The following is a 22,525-nucleotide window of genomic DNA, read 5'->3' on the forward strand; positions in this document are numbered from 1 at the left end:
CAGTGACATCTGCAAGGAGTTTGTCTCAGAATATAAGCACTGTCATATAATCCTTCCCTGCAGCTCTTTTAAGCTGGCCCAGCCAGCCACAATAGGCACTAAAGCCATCTGTGGGAGTCATGAGACCTCAGTCCCTTACATGTCAGTATTCTGTGATCAGAAATAATCAAAATAATTTAATCAAACTAAAAGATAGTCATAGACGAATTGGATGTGGTTCAGGCTGCTCAAGATTTACACAAAAACCCATCAAGGAAGCAAGAATTAGTGCTACCTCCTTTAGTGGAGGCGAGGGTCTAATCAATATCCAAGTAACCAAAAGATGATATTGACCCCTTCTGAGAAAATGACCTGATTTCTGCTGGAATTGGGGATCCGGACAGTTATGAGCTGACTGTGAATGGCTGTAGCATTCATGTCTGCAACTCACATGGAGTTCTATAGAGTGACAGCCATGTTGAATCAAACACCACAAAACTCATAGTCCCAGCAGAAGAGTGGCCACGAACAGTGAACTACATTACAGTGGTGTCGGCTGAACCATGGGGTCCACAGCATCTCCTTCATTTCCACTTCATTTCTGGAGTCCAGCCACAGAACTGTCCTAGTTCCTCACTCCTCTAGGTTTTTGCACACACTTTTTCTCTGCTTTGGAGGCCATTTCTCACTAGCCCTATGTTCCTTACTGCAGTCAACAGTACCACTGGCTGAACTGGTTCCTGTCTATTGGGCCAGGCTGTACCGCAGTCTTACTCTTTTCATTCATCCACAGAATGGAACTGTCAGTTTCTCTTTCTTTCTCTCTTTCTCTTTCTCTCTCTCTGTCTCTCTGTCTCTGTCTCTGTCTCTGTCTCTGTCTCTCTCTCTCTCTCTCTCTCTCTCTCTCTCTCCCTCACACACACAGACACACAGACACACACACACACACACACACACACACACACACACACACACATCTTCTAAAAAAGATGGCAGTTTTGCTGGCTTGCCAGCATAAAAGACAGATGTTGAGCACAGACTATTATTAAAATGATTGACAAATGATTTATCAGGAATGTGGACAGAGTCTATGTGTACAGTATGACTCAGATCAATGACAAGTAAGCCATGTTCCTTTAGTCTCAGGGGGCCCATATTCAAACACTCCCCTCTTCAGTGTAATCACTGTCCTATATGGTGTCATCATGTCTTATTGATATTGGCAAGTTCCCAATGGCCCCATCACGCTTTACCAGTTACTGATGGGACTCATCCATTTCCTTCCATACTCCAGGGAGAACTTGATTGTGGCTACATTTCTTACTCATTCCTTCAGCATCCCACTTGGTGTCTGGCCTAGTCAGCTGCACTGGTGAGATATGAAGCATCTTCTTCAGATTGGGTTCTCCCTGAAGAGATGCACGTTCATCTCTCTCCTTTCCTCTCAGGAACACTCACGCCTGGAACACAGACTCCAATTCCAACCAAAGCACCAGCTCCTAGAGACCCGCAGACAGGTGAGACTGCATGGCCAGACCAAGGAACTCCATACTGCGAAGGAAAGCCTAGCCTGGAAGAGGAACCCTGACTGCTACAGGAGCACCTGCAAGCATGATGCCGATGTACTTTATTAGAGGAGAAGGGTCAGGATAAATGGTTTCATGGTGTTGGTTGTTGCACTGTAAATCTGTATGATCGTGGCTAAGCCACTTCTTTCCCTTAGGCTGTCATTTCTCTGCATATTTTTAAGGACTGTCATCTCTAAGGCGCTGGCTCTAAGATTCTGTGACTCTGTGTGTAATAGCCCAAGGTCATCTCATTTCAGTTTTGAAGAATGTTCCTCTTGCTGCTTGCAGATGGTGTTCCTGCAGAATGGCTGTTCACCCCTGAGTTAGAGCCAGCCCTGGTCCCACCAGCCCATCAAGTTTCAAGTGAGTAGCAACACCCAGTCATTGCTTAGGCTTGTGTTTTATTGAAAGAGGTTGTATAGTCTATTAAAAAGGTTTGTTTGATCAATGTAGACTCAGGCTGCTAGGATGCAAATCCCAGCTCATCTGCTTTTGCAAGGTGTGGCCTACAGGACTGATGCCCTCAATTTAAAGCAAGAACGACTGCAATTACTGTGAGCACTAAAAACATCTGTTCTCTTTATTTCCTTCTACATGGTTTTGTATTAAGATAATGTGTACTGAATTGACTTGGGATTTTAAAGCTCAATGATATTTAATTTGACCAATGTTCATTGATTGAACATCTAAGAAAATGTGCTGATCACTTTGTAAATAGAAGCTGCTCTTGTGATGAGCTGCTTGTCCGGTTGTTGGCTGAGCAAAGCAGGAAGAAGGCATAAATGATGACTCCAGAATCCACTCTGAGTATGATTCAGTGTGGCTGTGTTTTAAAGGATGTCCTGCTGGCCAGATCCCTGAACACCCCATTCTCATGGGTTTGAGTAGCAGCGACTTCCTAGGCCTGGGTTTCCAGAACTCACAAAACTTGAATTTCTTTTCTCAGCTTTTGGCTGTTGCACTCTCTTTCTTTCTGTGCTGTTAGTTCCCTATGACAGAAACTAGACAAAGTAAGTCCGTCAAAGTTTGCCAGGTTCTCAGACCCTGCCTTCTCCTGAATATCTTTCTGTACAAGCTTCCTGACTGTTACAGCACTGGTCGGTCATATGTCAACAGGGTATTATTAAATTGCTGAAGCCTGCACAGTCTCTTGTTTCCTATATCCTCAGACCTACTCCAAACCTCACCACCTCCAGGGAATGATAAATTGGCCTTTCAGACACAAAGACCCAACTGTGTTACCAAGAAATTGTGTCTTTGTCTCCTAGGAGATCTAAAGAGAAGGACTGGTGATGCTGATAATACTGTTAGGTTGAGTTCCAGAGCACATGCTAACTGTATCTACATCATATTTTTATTTATAGCTGTATCTACATAGCAGTCTCTGTCCACATATCTACCTGTCCTGTATCTTTTGTCTATATATTCCTACTCATTGCTGCTGACACTTCTTTAATACCTCCTGATAGATCACTCTCTGCCTATTTATTGTGTACCATCTCCATCCTTCTATTGTTTATCTCATGAAGTGTTAGCTGCATAAAATAAAGAGGTCCTGACATCTTTGAGTAAATTATTTTGCTCATTTAAAAACTTTTAAAAAATATGCCACAAAGGTTTTATTAATCATTAATTTATCTCTTCAGTAAACATCTAGTGAGCTCCTACCATGTGAGCGACGTAGACTTAGGACATCTCAATTTTCCTGTATAATAATTTTGGAGTACAATCTTCATTAACAGATTCTGGTGAGTCCTATAGACAAGAAGCAGAATCTGGAGGCCATATCTGACTAACTCCAACAGCTGTGATCATTTTATCATTTTGTATGACCTCCTCAAAGATGTGACATGCGCACACATACACAGACTCACTACAAATGCCTATGAAAGGATGAGTATTATAAGGCTCCTGAGGACAAAAGCAACCAGAACTTTGTACAGCCTGTGAGGAAGAGAATGCTTGCAGCTGAAGAAGTCATGCAGGGCCCAAGTGAGCAAATACCTTCTGACAAGATGCTGCTAAGTATGTAATCCTGCAGAGCCTTTGCATAAGCAAAACCACAAGAGCCAGAAAGACTGACATTACTGAGGACTGAACAGGGCCTCCATGGCTAAAATTTTTGTGCTGAAGGTGAGTGTCATAGGAACTGAGGAAGAGAGGACAGAGAGTGAAATCATCAAGGGAGTGTGGCTCATGTTCTGAGGCATGGGAAAGCTACATGGCCCAATGTGTGCTGTGCAATGATATTCCTGGCCTCAGAGAGGAAAATGCAGAGATACTGGAGTGGAAAGTGTAGTGAGGAGATTCAGGTAAGATGATGGTGGCTAAGAGTAAAACATAATTACCTAAGCAGACAGATTTGGATTACATTTAGAAAACAAAATCAAAGGAATGTAATAATAATATAGTAAGTTTCAGGAGTACACTGAATTAGATCATGTGGCTCCCCTGAGGTCACTTCCTGAAGCAGAGAAGTATAGATTATGTGTAGCATGGAAGTGATGTGTAGAAATCCATCCTTAAGGATGCTGATTATATAGTAGGAATGTGGGTCTTATCGAGCATGGGCCTAGAGTCAGGTCTCTGAAGACTCCTTCCCTCCTATGATGTGACTCCCTTCATGCTTAGTAACCTCTTCTGTATGTCAATACTCCCAATATCTGCATCACAGTTTCACAAGGCTTAGATGAGGCAATCTTTGTGAAAAACCTAGGTAAGTACCTGGTTCACAGTAGATGCTAACTGACACATTGATGGAAGCTTGGCGGTTCTCTGTGGTGTGGGGGCGGTTAATGTTCTAGTAGACTCGTGGAAAAATATTTTGTTTCTATATGTTTTAAATTTCCCTCGCTTTATGAACCCTTTCTTTACTTGCTAAACATTGCTGATGAATTATAATTTAAATATTCTCAGAATGGGGTTAGACTCAGTTGTTAGTCTCTTGCTTAGTATGGAGACCTGGGGTCCATCCCTAGTACCACAAAAAGTTTCATGAAATTTAGAATATAAGTGTGTCAGCATATTGAAGATGTTATTAAACTCAGTTGATGAGAAACCCAAAAAGGTTTTTAAATTGTATCAACAGGGAATCTGAACAGATTTACAAGCCAATATAGGGAAGTTATTTCAAGTGAGCTTGCCAATTGATAATCAATAGTAATAATTCTTTCTTTTTAAATGAGGCAAAAATCAACTGTTCACTTGCAAGACAACAGTCACTTACATTGCTATGAACAAGAGTTATCTGCAGTATTCTCAGATAGCTGCTATATATTAGTATCAGTTAACTTGTGTCACTACAGAGCTGTAAAAAAAAATACTCAGTAGAATATCAGTTATATGTACAGACAAAGAGTTACATTCCTGGGATGTGGATGTAGCTCAGTTGGTAGAATGCTTGCCTACCATGCATGAAGTCAATATTCAGCACCACATAAATTGATTGTGCTGGTGTATGCCTGTATTCCTACAACTCAAAGGGTGGAGACAGGAGGTTCTAAATTTTTTCAGCTTTATAGCAAGTTTTAAGCAAGCCTTAACATCATGAGACTCTGTCTCAAAAGAATCAAATCAAAAGCTTCACCCTCCTATATAACTAGATATCTATCTATATATCTCAGGTCGTCTGCTAGGCAACAATCCCAACTACATTAAAGGGAAGCCACTATTCCTGTCTTCTCATTTCTAAAATGTTGTGTCATTTTGTCTGACGGTGATGACTGGCCCATCCTGTGTAATTTTAACATCCTAACATAATTTCTAACCCTAGGTGAAAAGGACAACCCTGCTTCTTCTTCTTCATTGCTGTACTGTCAGCGCCTGGCACATCATAGACTCTCAAAATTCCAATAATCCAGTAAACAATCTCCTCATTCCTCTTGTAAGGCTGCCTGGGTGAAGTGTCAGGAAATTGATTCTGTTTCAGGAGATCCGATAGGATGAGATCTTTAACAACTCCATTTTTCCTTTGCTTTATATTTGTATTCTTCTCCTAAGTGCCACATACAAAACAGTGATAATAATCTGGTTGTAAGATACATATTTAACCAACCTATACTTCAAGAAGGAGAGCTCAGAGTCGGATGTCCAGCCTGCTAGACTTGGCTTGCTAGACTCATTTTTTTGAACCTGTTGTTTAGTTTCTTATTGTTGTGACAAAACACATGACAAAGGTGACTGAAGGAAAGAAAGGCTTATTTGAGCACATGGTTCAAGGATACAGTCCATCACGGTAGGCAAGACAAGGAAGTGGGAGCTTGGAGCAGGTTATCAGATGCTGTCTGCCATTGGGAAACAAAGGGATGAATTCTGGTGCTCAGCTGACTTCCTGCTTTTTATTCAGTCCAGGACTTCACCTCATGGAGTGGTGCCATCCACCCTTATAATGGGTTGTACCTCATATGTAACTGATGGACAGCTTGGTCTTTATGTGGGTACCCTAGCAACAAGGGCAGCAGCGTCATATATGATGTGGTTGCCTGCTTTAGGATCACTTTCCCCTAGCTGGGCTGCCTTGTCTGGCCTCAGTGGAAGAGGATGTACTAAGTCCTGATGAGACTTGAGGGGCCATGGTGGGTTTGTAAGAGGGACTCCCCTTTTCTGAGATGAAAGGGAGTTGGGAAAGGGGAGAGGAAGGGACGGTGGGACTGGGAGCAGAGGAGGAAGGGGGCTGTGATTGGGATATTAAATGAATAAATTTATTTTTAAAAATATTTTTAAAAATTGGTCATCCCACCTCAGCCCAGTCTAGGTGATTTTATATGCTTTCAAGTTGACAATCAATACCAACCATCATATCTTCTTGCTGCCTTACACATGTGTGTGCGTATGTGCATGCATTCATACATGCTCTTCACACACACCACACAAACACACACTCACACCCATGCACACTCACATGCATGCACACAAAAACATACACACACACACACACACACACACACACACAATGCAACATACCCTCTGTATTTAAAGCATTGTCCATTTTCCCTAACCAGCTATCCCCTTGCATGATAGTTCTCTATCCTCTGTACCAGCGGTGCCTCTCCCCTCTCCCCCCTCCAGTGCATTTCTGTTCCATACTTCAAATGTTTCTCTATAGCATGCTTCTCAGAGAACCCATGTCTGGTCAATTCTTGAGCCTGATTACCATAACTCTATACCTGTCTCTTGACATTCTCACAGTAGTTTCACCGAGCAAGAATGAACCCACACTCTCTATTGTCTGTTTCCAAGCTACCTGAAATAAGGGCTAGATGGTACTCACCTATTAGAGGCCTTACCGAAGGGAAGGCATTTTCTGAGCTCTTACTGATTTCACATGTCTGAGATTGCATATTCCAGGGTGTCCTCGGCCACTCCTCAAAGAAGAAACCATTGCAGACACTCCTCTACCCCTGGTCATGAAGAAACTCAACCCATGCCTGATGGAACTCTGCCGCTACTTCCAGAAATGCCTCTGTGCAAGCCAAAAGAGGGATTACAGTTTAGAAGCCACAAGGTAATCTTGGACAGTGACTCCTTTGCACACCAATAGTGTGTAGCCTCTCTGCAACTTATCAGGTAACCAGGCATTAAACAGTTCCCATACAGGTGACGGGTGACCTAAGGGAGCTTACTCTACAGTGTGACCTCTACTAGATGGTTACATCTTTAAGATCTATAAAAGAGATTTATTCATCTCTACATTCTCAAAATAAAATGCAGAATCTGGTAAAAATAGTTGAGCTGAGCTACACTGAGCTGATTTTTATCTGAGATGAATTGAGATGGGTTGGGTTGAGCTGAGATGAACTGATTGGGTTGAACATGATGGCCTGGGTTGAGCTATGTTGACAAGAGGAGATTTTGGATGAAATGAGTTGGGCAAAGTAAAGAAGAGTCATGCTTAGATGGGCGAGGTTGGATTAAGATGAAATGAGATGATAAGATAGTTGAGTTGAATTGTTGGATTGAGTTGGGTTTAGGTGAGGTAAGTTTGGATTACACAGAGATGATTCACACTATATGTGGTAGAATTACTACCAGGGACTTTAGATACCAGTGTCCTACACTTGATAAAATTTTCTAGAAAAAAATATAACCAAAACATTTGCCTACCTAAATTACAATACTGCTTTAATTCGCATCAGTTGTTGCCTGCCAGATCAAATCAGAAGGCTGATGACCCTTTATTAGATGATCTAGCATTGATATGCTCCTGCCATCTAATACTAATAGAAGATGTTTCTGGGATTTTTTCTTGATTATTAATCCCAGAACAAAACACTAGAAATATATATCCTTCTCCAGTAAGCTAATGAACAATTTCTCAAGTCTTAATGTTACCTTAGAAGCAAACATGTCTCTCATTTTTAAAAACTAAATTTTTCAACAAATATGAGCATCAATCTTAGGTTTGCACACCTTCACCTAATCTATTTTTAGATTTTATCTAGGATGCCTTGATAGCCTTGGATGTTTTATTTCTATGAAGAGGGTAATAAATAAGTTCCCAGGCCCAAAAGTGAGAACAAGCCAGGAAGTGGAATTTCTTCACAGTGAAGAAAAGAGAAATCTTCAAAACAATAATTTTTATATTATTTAAAGTCAGCCTACTTCAGTAGATCCTTCTCTCACTAACTGATCATATGTTGAATCCCTACTGTCTACCAGTCATGCATTATATTAAGCAAAGTGTTGGCTTAAAGATGAATCACAAAATAGATTCAGAAACTGGGCCATAGTTACTGGGATATAATAGTTGTAAAGCACAAGTTAAAATAAATAAAAGGGTTAGGACTAAGTCATTAATACAAGCAAAAATGTATTAGTCATATTAAAAGCATTAGTCATAGTGTTATTAGAACTGAAAACATCCGTACAGGGCTAGAGAGATGTTTCGGCAGTTAAGAGCACTTGATGCTCTTCCAGAAGACCTGAGTTCAGATCCCAGCATCCATGTCAAGTGGCTCACGAATATCTGTTACTCCAGTTTTGAAATTTTTTTTGGCTTCTACATGGATGGGCGGACAGACAGATGTACACACACACATAATACACACACAAATCAAAATGCAGAAAGAAAAAATAATCACAGAAAAGTAAGAATAACAAAGAAAGGAAGAATTCCCATGGAAAATTCTGGGTTGATTTATAGAAATAATGCAGCTGCTCACTTGGCCTTTTACTCTGTCCTCATATTTTCACTAAATAGTAAATTATTCCACAAACTCATATAAAACATTAAATATAGTACAAGAATGCCAATGTGAAGGAGGATCATGTAGCTGGGTATGTTTTCTTGAATAATAGTACTTCTGAGACTTAAAATCTAAGCACTATTTAGTGGGAATGTTGGTAATATAAAGAGAGAAATTTCCAACCAGTATGACAACTATTATAGAAGATCCAGCATCAAATGCTATAGAATCCCATCAGAAAGGGACATCCAGGGTTTGGTGGAGGCATAGAAGTTATGAAGGTAGGAAATGGGAGAAGTCACTCCAGCAAACAATGAGATAACATGTGAAAAGATGGAGTGAAACACAGCCTGAACATTTTCAGACTTCTGGGATGCTGGATGTGTCTGCAACAGCAATGGTAGGCCCTGGTGCTGCCTTTATCCCTGTTCAAAATGACCTTGTTCTTTCAATCACACACGTGTTTACTTATAACTCATTCCCCTCAAATCTTGCCATAGATTCCAGTGTCTTTCTAATCTGTTCCTTCATTTATTGTATCTTCCATACCTGAGACTCTTTCTTCCATCTCTTGTAGTCTGTTGGTTATGTTTACCTCAGTAGTTCCTATTTTTTTCCCTAAGTTTTTCCCCTCCATTATTTCCTCCATTTGTGTTTTAATTTTTCCACTTTCCACAGTTGTATCTGGGACAGTGAGTTGGGCACACAGGCAGGTCTCTGGGATGGCAGCTGAGTTCCCACTGGATCACAACACCTTTTCCAGAGACTATCTGGGTGATCTGAGATCGGTCCCGATTCCTTCCTTCACCAGGTGGTTTTCTCTTGACCTGAAATCCCAGTCTCTGAACTGAAAATCCCAGTTCAGTCTAGGATGTTGATCAGAACACACAAGTGTATGGCTCTGGACTGCTACTGAGTGTCTGCCAGGACCCAAGAACTCTTCCGAGGTTTAGCTGGGTGACCTGAACCCGACTGATTCACTCTTGGTAGGGTTTCCTCTCACCTGGGAAACACAATCCCTGTTGTTTTAGGGCCCAGTGTTCCATCTGTTGGTCACTGTGCAGTCACTGCTGTCCTGATCTTCAGACAGTGTCCTTCCAGTGCCTCCTTCTTGGATCCCCCTTGTTCAGTCTCTTTTTTTTTATTTTTTTTTGCATTAATTACAGTTTATACACTTTGTATCCCAGCTGTAGCCCCCTTACTCATTCTCTCCCATTCCCACCCTCCCTCCCTCATCTCTTCACATGCCCCTCTCCAAGTCCACTGATAGGGGAGGTCCTTGTCCCCTTCCATCTGATCCTAGCCTATCAGGTCTCATCAGGACTGGCTGCATTGTCTTCCTCGGTGGCCTGGTAAGGCTGCTCCTCCCTGGGGAGGAGGCGGGGCGTGATCAAGGAGCCAGTCACTGAGTTCATGTCAGAGACAGTCTTTATTCCCCTTACTAGGGTACCCACTTGTACATTGAACTGCCATGGGCTTCCTCTGTGCACAGAGTCCAGGTTATCTCCATGAATGGTCCTTGGTTGGAGTATCAGTCTCAGAAAAGATCCCTGTTCCCAGATATTTTGGTTCTGTTGTTCTCCTTGTGGAGCTCCTGTCCATTGTAGGTCTTTCTATCTACCCTTCTTTCATAAGATTCCCTGCACTCTGCCCAAAGTTTGGTTATGAGCCTCAGCATCCGCTTTGATAACCTGCTGGGTAGAATCTTTCAGAGGCCCTCTGTGGTAGGCTCCTGTCTTGTTTCCTGTTTTCTGACTCTTCCTATGTTGTTCAATCTTTTTTAACTCAGTGTGTTCTGTGAGTCTGGCTCTGCTACTAGATGCTAGAAGAGCTGCAAGCTGTGCCATACACACCTGCTACTGCCCAGGTAGGACAGGAGCAGGAGCCAGCAGCTGTTGTTAAGAGGAATAGCTGTCTCTTCATTTATTAGTAAAACATACAGAACCCTAGAAGCTCAACCATTCATTTTGTCAGATTAAAAACTCTGGTTTCTTAATCTCTCTTCCTTATTTAACCTCTTTCCAAGTGGAGTCCTTTTTGAAATTTCCAATTTGGAATCCCTCCCACAATACTGGAGACATGCCTTTCCATATTGTAGGATGACAGAAACCGAGTCCCTTTCACTTTTAATGGATGACAGATGACAAATAATGACGTCTTCATGGTTTTCATGTATCTGTGTCTCCTGATGTATAGAATTTGCACATTGATGAGTGCTTCAGTCTATTTCATACCGATGGCACTAAAACTGGCCCTGATACCAAAATCCAAAGACAGAAACAGCAGGCTGCCTTCACCACAGCTTTTCCTCCATGATCATTTAGCCTAGTGGTTCTCAACCTGTAGGTTGCAACCCCTTTAGCAAACCTCTGTCTCCAAAAATATTTACATTATGGTTCATAACAGTAGCAAAATTACAATTTTGAAGTGGCAATGAAAATCATTTTTATGGTTGGGGCTAAGTACAGTATGAGGAACTGCCTTTAAAGGTCACAGCATTGGGAAGGTTGAGAACAACTGGTTTAGTCTTTTCTGTATGAAAGACTTAATCTCTAAGTCATTCAACAAACCTTGTTGTTAACATAACTTTGAGTCTATTCCCTGCCAAGTATGGCTATTTATGTACTAGTGACTTGCCTTGCCATATTAACTTGGGGGAAGGACCAAGATATTCTGGCCCACATTTGGGGTTGGCTATGTTATCATGAAGTACTGTCTTTCCTGGTCATGGGGGCAGAAATTTTCCATCTAACAAACAAGCTGTGAATTGAGGCTCCAAATGACAACTTTGGCTTTTTGAAAAGAAGCCGTATGATGACGGAAGTCCTGGCCATGTCTGAAGGTTCACAGAGCAACTCAGATGGCCTAATATCTCATTTGTTAGCATTACATCATAAAGCAGACTATTTGCCAGCATAGTTTGACATCCTTACTATGTTGGAAACAGTATAAGACTTCTTAAAATTGCTTAAAAAATATACCTCATATGCCATCACATCAACTGAGAAGGATTGAGGTGAGAATATGAGCCAAGGGTCCCAAAGCCAATATTTAGCTGACTACATACTGATTTGGGCTAGAAGTCAGGCAGGCTTTTAGTTTCTATGACTTACATGCAATGTGGTGTTGGGACTACTCAGGTAGGCTCTTTGAACCTTATTTGATTTATCCCATAATGAACCTAGTCCTGCCCACATTCCAGGCCACATGTCACATAATTTCAAGAGAAAGACAGCAACATTCTTGCTACAGAAGCAGTGTTGTGAAATGAAATGAGACAATGTACCTGATACTTTCGCCAGCACCAGGAACACTGTACTCTTGGGCTAGTGGCTGTGCTGGGACTGCTGTGTTGTTCTCTTGTACTTGCTGCATGGATTCCTTTTCTGGCACACTTGACATGTTGTAGCTATGGCAACCAAATGCTTAGGTACTGTGTTGAGCTGTACTGAGTTGTCCAGGTTTGACATATTATCCCTTCTTGAAGTGTCCTTGAGCAGGTCCAGGTTTATAAGAAGAGGGGTCCTATTGTGTCCATCATTGAGATACACCGCTGCTGTTTCCAGTCAGCTTTATATTAACTGATCTGGCTTATGCAAACTCCATTTTCCAGAATGCCTAGCCATTCAGTTTCCTGCTTGCTTATGCAGTGGAAGACACTGGCAGAAAGGAGGGGACCAGAAGCTTTTCTACATTTCTGCATTTCCGGAAATAGGTGTCTCTTCTGAGGCTGCAGCCTCTGTAACAAAGCAGCACACCCCTTCCCTTCTGTGCTCATTGAACACTTGCTGCTGTCTCTTCTGGCTGGTGATCCACTGTCCAGCAGACATAGGATTGCCTCTTTCCTTCTTGCCGTGATTTCTTTCTTTTCTTCTAACCTGTTTGGGGCCAACTTCCAATGTGAATGTACTTTATTAAAGCACTTAGTTCTTTTCACTTTCCTGATTGGGGTCCTGATTTAAATATTGGTCTATTTGACTACAGGAATAACAAAGTTTTCTAGAACAGGCTGGACTACCTAGGTTAACATCCACACATCAGGGGCTGAAGAGATAGGTCCGCCGTTAAAAGCACCTCTTCTTGCAGAGGAAAACTCCAACATGCCTGATTGGAGATATGTCAGATGCTAGATATGTCACATCAAACCACTGACAACCTGGCTGAAATCTCTCCTTACAGCATGCCTGTGGCCTCTCCACTACAGAGTTCTGAAGTAACACTGAGTGTCTAAGATCAGTTGTGTATTACTTTGCAATGCATTTGCTGCATGGCAACCAACAGCATTCTTCCCCTCCTGCTCTTCCTCCCATTATACAAATGAACATCCCCACTTATTGGACATTTACACACTGGTATAGTTCAGGAACTTCACATATATCATCTCTTTTAATATACCACTGCTTTTTACTTACATATGAATAAATGAAGACCGAGAGAATTAAGTAGCCAACCTAAACTCACACAGGCTAACACACTGTAGATCTGAGATTAAAAAATTAATCTCATTGGACCCAAAGTCTGGGCTCTTTCCTAACAAACTTTCCTCTGTACCCTTCCTGCCATACTCTATAAAGATAAATAGAGGGTTCTTTGATGTAAACAATGGGCCATGTCCATACTTGTATAATTACTCTTTTTTTATTCTGGTTATCTTCTCCATGATCATCACAGGAGAGTGACCACTCCCACCTCTGATTGAACCTGTAGGTATTGTCTGGAATTCTATTCTTGGTTTCTGAAGAATGCTACACTGATCTGTCAGAGAGTGAAGAGGGTATCCCACTCTCGCAGTAAGTACCCAGTATACTGATGTGATGGCTCAGTAGTGAGTGCATTTGATGGAAGGTTCTGTGACTCTGATAGGTTGACTCACCTTAGCCTGGTCCAGAAGACTGCTGTAGCTCACGAAGTCACCGTCAAGTCAAGATAGGCTACTGTTCAGTCAACCCTTCAGCGTTTACAAAAAGGACAGAAAGCTGTGAAGTCAGTTGATCACTTACGTCTGCCTCTGTGTGAACCCAAGCAAGGTTCTTAGGCTCTGAGTTCCACCCAAGCTAAAAATAAAAAATAAAAAAAGGAAGGAAGGAAGGAAAAAAAAGGAAGGAAGGAAGGAAGGAAGGAAGGAAGGAAGGAAGGAAGAAGGAAAGGAACGAAGGAACAAAGGAAGGAATGAAGGAAGAAAGGAAGGAAGGAAGGAAGGAAGGAAGGAAGGAAGGAAGGAAGGAAGGAAGGAAGGAAGGAAGGAAAATAGAAACCAAACCACAAACCCCACAAAAACACTGAAATTTTCAACCAAGTTGTATGCAAATAATTTAAGGCAGAGAGGACAAAAAGCCCTCCATTCACTGGATTGAGGGTTCTGAAGTCAAGGGCAGAATTCCCTCACCTTGTTGTGTGGGCATAGACTAAGACAGTTTGCCAGCACATTATCTTATGTCTTTCCTCCCTACTCTGATGAAACCTCTGGACACATAACTTGTTATGTTTACTGATCAGTTTATTAATGAGTTTACATGACCATAATAGGAAGATGAGTTGGATACAGTTGGGTATCAAGACAACAGCATCTGGGCAGACAGTGAAAAAGTATGGCTGTTCCTCCACTCTGCTGCTGACTAGCAAGGGACTCTCATAGAAAGGACCTGCACTGTGCTTGCCCTCAGGAAGAACTTGAACTGTGGGTGGTACTATTTGATTTTATGTCTCTGTGCTTTTCCAGTATCAGTGCCCTGAGTCCCTTTCTTGCTCTTTCAGCCTTGAAGCAAAAATGCCTTGAGAATGTCTGCAAGTTTGTGTGAACAGCAAACAGTGACTTCTACCACCAAACCTTCACTTTGGTTTTGTTCCAGCTTGGCTGTATTTTCAGAATCCAGGCGTGCCCAGCCAAGTTATCTGTAGAAGGGAAGGGATTTTCTTTCCTGTCAATCTGTGTAATGCACTGAAGGCAGAAGTTTCATAGTCAGTGGAATAACACCAGGTTTCTCTGCCTGCTTCAGAGGAATGGAAAACTGTGAACTGGGTTTAAAACCCTACCATTATGCCAGAAGCAATTCTGATACCAGAGAACTGGGGTAAAGGGTTCATATTAGTGTGCACATAGCAATCCAGCATAGAGAAATACTGGAGGTGACTCAAACTTGGTACTTTGAGATGACAGCAGGAGGATACATTGAAAAGGCCTGACTCTGCACTCCAGAGAGCTCTCACTATGGTGCTGTACAACTGGTAAACACTTGGCTGCATACAGCTTGCAGTGCCACAGCATCAAGATCCTCTTCCAAGTTCCTAAGGAGGAGGCGATGGAAACATTTCTTGGGAGCATGGAGATGTGGAGATCTTAATTTTCCCTTTATCTTGACTTCCCTTCTGCATGTCTCACTGTGTTCCAGTTTTCTTCTAGAATACTGCTGGACTCAGCCATTTAGTAGTCAGACTTCAGAGTTCAGCAAAACTGATTTATTCATACTGTGTATCATAGGAAAATGAGAAGCTTCCAGGAGAGCTCAGGCATGACCTACTTGTTCTCTTCACCATTTGGTTTCTCATACAATCATTACACATCACTCTCCAGCAATAATATGGGATAACACATTTGGACTATATATGGAAAATACATAATGCATGTAGAACATTGTCAACATGGAAGCTCATGAGCCTTGGTGTCTGGTCATTTAAGCATGGGGTGGCTGAAGGGTTGTATTTGAGTACTCAGTCTCCAGTAGTTAAGTTGATATTGCATGATTCAAGATCCTCATTGTAATGATGCACCTGGTGAGTTATTCCAAAGTGTTAGGGGTGATTTCCTGGGATCTGGGAGCCAGAACTTCCTTTGAATAGCTAATACCTGCTGAGTCCGATTTTTCTGCACACCCATATTGAAGTGCCCCTTAATTGTATCAGGTCCTTTTTCACTATTCCTAGTCTTATAAATTCACAGGTCTGTACAAAACATGGCTACACAACTTTGCTCTGTCCAACAATCCTATGTGGAACCTTTGATTACCAGGGACATTTTTCCTCTTGATGTGCTATGTCCCTCCTCTACTGTAGGTCTTTTCCTAAAGCATTATTTATTTTCATAATCCAAGCACAAAACAGTTCCTTCTCCCAGAAGATAGTGAATGCCCTGATACTCTGTGTGAACAAAAAGGTGCTCAGGGCTATAGAGCTTAGACTTGGTAAGACAAGCAGCATGAGTTCTTCCATCCAGGTACACAGAAAGGTTCATTTTCAGATTCTCTCAAAGTTTCACTTGAGAAACCTTTCAAATTACACAGTTGCTAATTTCATTAGCATACTTTGTCATGATTTTGAGGGCTAAAGAGTGAGCTTTGAGTTTGCAAAGGTGAGGTAAAGGCAGGCGGTATTCTAAGGAACAAAAATAATGCCCACCTCAATAGAAGTCAAAAATATATCCCTTTTATTATGAGTATGTTAGTTTAGTTGGACCATTTTTTTATAGACAACGTTTATAGTAATTAAGGGCTTTTGGCAGGGAAGTGTAACAGGCCTCCAGACCTTAGCAAAACTGATACCATATTAGAGGCACCATTGTGACCTCAGTACGCAGCAATGTAGGTAGCAATACATGCCAAAATGAAAACAAAGATTTAATCCATCAAAGACCTAGATCAAGTTCTGGGGAAGTACCTAAATGTACTAACCTCGCTCTTTAATTTCTGTAGTTTCACTTCTCACTAACTGTTATTGGTAATCAGGATATGATTTTTTGCATAAAAGACTCGGAGCTGCATGATCTGGTGAAATTCCCCATGCAGTTGCAAGGTGGTAACACAAACTCTATATACAGCTTTAAAAGTAATTGTTCTTTGGTGGACTTACGTCAGTCACAACAAAAGGATGGCTAAAGTGTTCCAGAAAGCAACATATCACCTAGCTGGTGTCTTGAGCCTACATGCAAAGCTGTTTTCTTGAGAAAAACCCATGTGGACTCAACTACTCTGTTCAGTGGGGCATTTACCAACCACGACTTTACCTTGAATGGCCTTGAATGTGGGGCACCTCAGAGTATTGAGGTGTATTGAAGACAAGAACTAAAGAAACACATGGGACCAGTTCTTTCTGAGTCATACTTCCTGTGTAACAGAAGCAATGGTAGAAAAGACACAAAGTCCACATGCAAACTGCCTGCTTAGTAGTGGAGTCCCCTGGTCTTCCAGAGCCTAAGGAAGACTATAGACATATACATCTTGACATATGTGATGGCTAGAAAGAGTAGCAAGCTCCAGGAGATGACACAGAACTTAGATTCTAATTGATGTATATGTGGCTACCAGTGCTTTACTGATTGGGTAAAGTAGATGGGACATTTGCATGCCCCAGATGACCAAGAAGATTGTGTGGTTGCCTGGGCAACTTCATTAAACTACATTTTCCTGGAACTAAAGGGAGAAGCTTCTCTATATACTCTGTGCCTCAAAGAAAAGCCAGGTTGGCAAGAGAAAGAGTAGAAGGGAAGAAAAAGGAAAATAGTAAAGAGGAGAAGGATGGAGGGGTATGGAGGGAAAGAAGGAGAGGGGAAGGCAAAAGCATGTGCGTACTTCTCTTCCCAGGGGCTGCTTCTGTGTACATGTGTGTGTTTTTCTCTTTCTACAAAGCACAGTTCTGGGGTGTGTGAGCAGGGAATTCAACTGGTATCATAGTGAAATCTGTCATTAAACTCGTGCTGAGAACAACTCTGACTTCTTCAATCTGTGTTCCTGGGGAAACATAACTTTCACTCTGTTCTATCAGCATAAGAAGAAAAGATATGGCTCTGAAGAATATGTGGCACTTTGGCAATGTCTAGTTATATTGTTTAGAGGTTGTGGTGGGAATTGCTAGGGGCATGGGAGATTCCTCAATGCCCAGGATATTGTCCACAGAAAAGAATGCTTTGACCAGGAGTATCAATAACACATACTAAGATACATTCTTTGTATTAGATATTTTTTGGTCTCTTATGGAAAGTTACCTGATACAAAATCTTAAGGAGAAACAATTTATTTTAGCTCAAGATTTTAGAAGATTTAGACTTTGCTTGGTCCCACATGATTGGCACATTAGAAGTACATAGCAGTAGAGGTTTTATTGTTTTGTTTTGTTTTTTGTTTTTTGTTTTTTTTACCCCATTGCAGACTAGAAACAGAGTAAGAAAGAGAGTCAGGGAAGTAGGGAGAGAAGAGGAAAGAGGAAGACAGACAGAAAGACAGAGAGATACAATCATTTAACTAGGTCTGTCTCTACAAAAGGCAAAGTTGGAAGCTGAAGCTCAGAGAATTCTGGGCCAGGCTGACTTGACTGGTTTCTTAAAATGATGGCACATGGTAGCATAAAAAAATGCTGTTCTTCTCAGTTCTCTTCTCCTAAATTACACAAACAGCCTGGTGTGGTGAATGAAAAGACAAGGACAAAGTCCTGGTGACCACTGGTGGCACACTATTGGGAAGGAAAACACTTTACAAAGGGTTATGAAGTGAAGGGAAGACTCTTAAGATCCCCCTAAACCTCACAGTCCAGTAGGATGAGCTCCATATAGCAGACATGGAAGCTAAGATGGAGCTCAATAGTACTGGAAGTAAAACCTAAGGTATTTAATTATAAAGCCCAACTTGACTGTACCTCACAATTTGGACAGAAAACTATAGAAAAAAGAGAAATCAAATCCCCATGTCTAATCAGGGACTTCTAAAGAGTCACCAAAGATATCCTCTGTAGCAAAAGCTAGACAAGACAAAGGCTGCCTTTTTCCTAGCAAGGGAGCCTGTGATTTTCAACATCTTTCAGATTTTCAACCTCCAAGGTTGTTCCCTTGTGATCTTTAGACATAATCAGAGAACCTCTGATACACTGCAGTGGGCTGGGGTGTATGGAACAAGGCAGCCATTGTTCTTTAATTAGAGCTCGAGTCTCTTCATGGGGCTCAAGATGGAACCGTTTAATATAGAACCTTCACCTGTGCCAAGACATATCATTATGATATCTCCTCCCCTCTGATGCAGCCCACCTGCCAGAGCGCATGAAAAGCTCTTGGTGTGAATGTGGGAAGGTGCTCACATGACAGGGGGTCTTTGCCTGAGGTATAAAAAGACCCTGTTCCCATTTGCTCAAAACTAAGCAGCATCGGATCATTCAAAAGCCTTTGAGGAGAGCCTCACACCACAGTAGGTACCTTCTTGTAATGGTGTGAAGAAGTAGAGGGAAGAGGAAGAAGGAGAAATGTGGCAAGGAGGTGGGGTCAGAGAGAAATACGTGGGAGAAGGAGTGGGAGAAGGGAGAGGAGGAAAGAGGAAAGAAAACCACTAGATGGAAGGACAAGTGGATGGGTGAAAAGGAGAAATAAAGGGAGAGAAGAAGTGGGTGGGAAGGGAAGGGTCAGGTCTTTAGCACTGTGAGTGCTGAATATTTGCTCCTTGGTGTTGCAGGACTCCAAAGGCACTCTGAGTCCTTGTAGGAGGAGATGCAGTGCCAAGTTGGCAGCATTTGTTAAACTGCTCTAGAAAACCCTCTGCCCAACCTCTCTATTACACATGCTGCTTCAGCATGGTCACAGAAGGCTGTGGAACAACCACTGTGGCCCCTCATGTCAGTGGGTGATCCTGAGCACAGAGCTTCTGCCTTGTGACTCATGACAAGACTCTCCTTCAGGAGCATTAAATGAATCAGTGCTGAGGAAAAAGAGCTCCAAGACCCAGGACAGTCTTGTCATGACATTTTTGTTTTTTTAAGTCTTAGGGTTTTGTTTCTAGGCAGTGCATGGAGCATGCTCAGTGGGGCATCTGACACAAGGAATGATCCAATTAATGCAAGGAACAAGATTCCCAAGTTTATAACCTAGTTAAAATTTTATATTACAATATATGCATATATATATATAATGTTAAATGAAAGAAAATGCAAGGTGTGAGTTCTAGAAGAACCAGACTGGAATAAGCACCCTCCAATAATTGACTGCTGTATGATTTTCAGTCAGCACTGTATGCATGTATGTATGTATGTTTATGGTATTATATATAGTATATATAATGTTTATATAGCTACATATAGACATATGTATTCACCATCTTATCCATTTTCAGTGGACAGTTGTGTAAAGTACATTTTTGGTTTTGTATCATAATCTCTACTGTCCACTTCCAGACTATTTCCCCTTCCCCAACTGAAACTCTGTACAAAGCAACTCCCTGCTCTCCACTCTTCTCTCTGGTAAGTTATTTCTTAAAATAGACCTAGCGGTGGAGTTGTGCCTGTGATCTGGTGGCTTTTCTCATTTACACTCCCATAAACACATCCTAGGTAGTGGAAGTCTAGTGGCCCTCAGCTTATATAGCCTGAAATGCAGGACAGAGGGGGGAGGGCACCTGAGAGGTGGCTGCTCCAACTGGATCCCCCCCCTCCCCACACACACACACTTTATTTACCAAAGAAGAGCTTCCACACAAACAGGAGACAGGGAATAGCATTAGGCTTTGGATGCAGCTCAGGCAGCTGCTGTAATTGTAATGCCTGGTGCCATGGAGCAGCTTCTGTCCTTCAGTTATCACAGTTTGGGGTGGAAGGTTCCTTACAAGAGCTACCGGGTATGTGCTACCACTGTAACAGTGCTGAGCTTGGGAGTCAGGCACAAGGAAAAGTGGAAACTTTGTGCCGTAAGCGATCAGTCTGCAAGCTTCAAAGGCTTCATCTTAAAACTTGCAATTAGACAAGATGATGTCCAGGTATGGTGCTTCCAGGTTCCTATGTTCTGGCCTTCCCTCCTGACTGATGGTAACAGTAACCAAAGGTACCATAAATGCCAGATGGTGACTGGATTGCCCAAGGTATAGTGGCCTCAGTCTTGTGAATTGGACTTTAAAAGGGGTCTGCAGACTCCCTCTTCCTGAAAGGCATTTGCTGCACACTAGTGGAAGCCCTTAGCACAATCCTTTGGGAGTCTTGTTCATTTATTTCAATCTGAAATGATCATTAGCCTGAAGAGGAGGGTGTAAAAGCTGACGCTGCAAAGCGCTGGGAGAGCTTGTCTGTTTAGAAGATGATTACATGTAGAGTGTGTGCTGAAGGAAAATCAGACAGCAGTACTTACAGGGTACTTACTCCAGTCAAGATCTTCAAAAACTCACGCCTTGCACTTTCTTTCATTTAATACACATTCATTTTGCAACCACTAGAGGCCGTGATAGAGATAGGTTTATAAAACAGTGATCACACCACCCCAAAGGTCTTTTCACTCAGGACTCTCCATAGTAAACTGAGTTCAAAGAGTGACCCCAGCATGGCATCTCTTAAACTGTGGGATGCCGCCTTTGCCTGTAGAAGAGCACATCATACAAAGTGCCCTTCCTCCCAGTTTAATGAGGTTCTGCAGAGGGCACACTTGAGAATCTAGCCTAGCTGTCTCGAGGTTTTTATATGCCCTCTTAGCCAAGCACCTTTGTGTAATGCCCAATATCTACAACCCTCTTTACAGCCTGCATATGCCATATTGTCATTCATACAATGTCCCAAAATCAGATCTAAAGCAGAATATGCACAAGTCAACCAATCATTTTCCACTGCTTAGGGCACTATAACTAAGGCGAAAATTGTTCTAAAATCTGTCTGATCTTCTGCCTCGTGTTAACTACACACATGTTGGGTATTAGAGTGCCTATTTAAGTCAAATAATTAATGACCTGAACACAAGAAGCTACAATGGAAGTGTGGCGGGGCTTTGTTCCCGCCCTCGTCCTTTGTCCCCACAGCAGTCCCTGAGGATATCCACTGACATTCTAGGACAGCAACCAGATTTAATCCAAGTGCACAAAAACCAAAGGAGGAAAGGAAGGCTGTGATGCTACAGGGAAAAGACCATTCATTGGCAGGCAGCACCACCATGTGGTCACCAGATTTACTCATATCTGGAGTGGTGTTGGTAGGTTTCAAACCCACCTCCCTCAAGCTAGGCCTGAAGTAAAATACTTGTGGAATGAAAGAGGGAAGGAACAACACACTGCCGTGTCTTCAGGGAGAACACGGCTAGCTTGCCATTTTACAGCTGGAAAAGCTGAGTTACCAGAAGGGAACATTATCTCTTCTTGTCAAGCTGCTAGTTAGTGTTGAAGGTGGGACAGAAACCCTTTCAAATTTTGGACCTTTGGCACAAAGGGGGCCTGAAGCTTCTGGTGGTTCTCATACAGGATTTCTAAACGCATCCTTGTCATGTTTTGCTGGCCTCTCTTCCAGGGAGCTGCTCTAGTCTATGGCTACACTTTGTCCTCTGCTGCCACAATGATTATGCTGCTTGTAGTCAGTGTGCTGCTGGTCCCCTGTGTTGGTGAGTACTGTATTTCCAGTTTAGCATCTGATAACTCTACAGCATTGCAGGGAAGTCTTGTTGACCTCCAGATGACTTGTTTATTAGTTTCTTCTCATTCCTCTGCCCAATGAGTGAAGGGAATCAAATATCAGTATTAAGTTACAGAATTAATATTAACTATTAAAACCTCCGCTCAGAAAAATCCCAGCACAGAAGAGCGCAACTTGACATTAACGACAACCCCTAAACAAGATGCTGTTTGCAACTGATTTTTTGCTGGGAGAGGGAAAGTAAGTTTTCTCCAATGTAGTGTCACTCCTCGGCTGTTCAAAGGAACAATTCAGAGGTTCTCCCTAGAGGATTGAGAGAAATGCTTTAGTCTATGTCTCCTTAAGGCCTTAACATGAGCACAAAAGAGTCAGAAAAAAAAAAACAAAAACAACAAAAAAAAAAACATCTGATTCTTGGACTTGGAGCAGCAGCTTGAAAGTCCAGCTCTG

At 42.1% G+C, this 22,525-nt stretch overlaps 2 protein-coding genes across 2 annotated transcripts in view; both read left to right on the top strand.

The window, feature by feature from the left end:
* The window catches only part of Hhla1 (HHLA1 neighbor of OC90), a 50,084-nt gene extending 34,775 nt beyond the window's left edge, over nt 1-15,309 (top strand). Inside the window, exons 13-17 of the mRNA XM_060390563.1 lie at nt 1,428-1,496; nt 1,836-1,910; nt 6,894-7,050; nt 13,439-13,521; nt 14,486-15,309. Coding sequence (XP_060246546.1) covers nt 1,428-1,496; nt 1,836-1,910; nt 6,894-7,050; nt 13,439-13,521; nt 14,486-14,529 — 428 coding nt within the window. The 3' untranslated portion in view covers nt 14,530-15,309. The remainder of the gene's footprint in view (nt 1-1,427; nt 1,497-1,835; nt 1,911-6,893; nt 7,051-13,438; nt 13,522-14,485) is intronic.
* A 6,570-nt stretch (nt 15,310-21,879) lies between these two features.
* Oc90 (otoconin 90) overlaps nt 21,880-22,525 on the top strand; it is a 29,906-nt gene continuing 29,260 nt past the window's right edge. Inside the window, exon 1 of the mRNA XM_021642061.2 lies at nt 21,880-22,043. Within this exon, the coding sequence (XP_021497736.2) occupies nt 21,929-22,043 (115 nt within the window). The 5' untranslated portion in view covers nt 21,880-21,928. The remainder of the gene's footprint in view (nt 22,044-22,525) is intronic.

Source organism: Meriones unguiculatus, chromosome 8, assembly GCF_030254825.1.
Source record: "Meriones unguiculatus strain TT.TT164.6M chromosome 8, Bangor_MerUng_6.1, whole genome shotgun sequence".
Lineage (NCBI taxonomy): Eukaryota > Metazoa > Chordata > Mammalia > Rodentia > Muridae > Meriones > Meriones unguiculatus.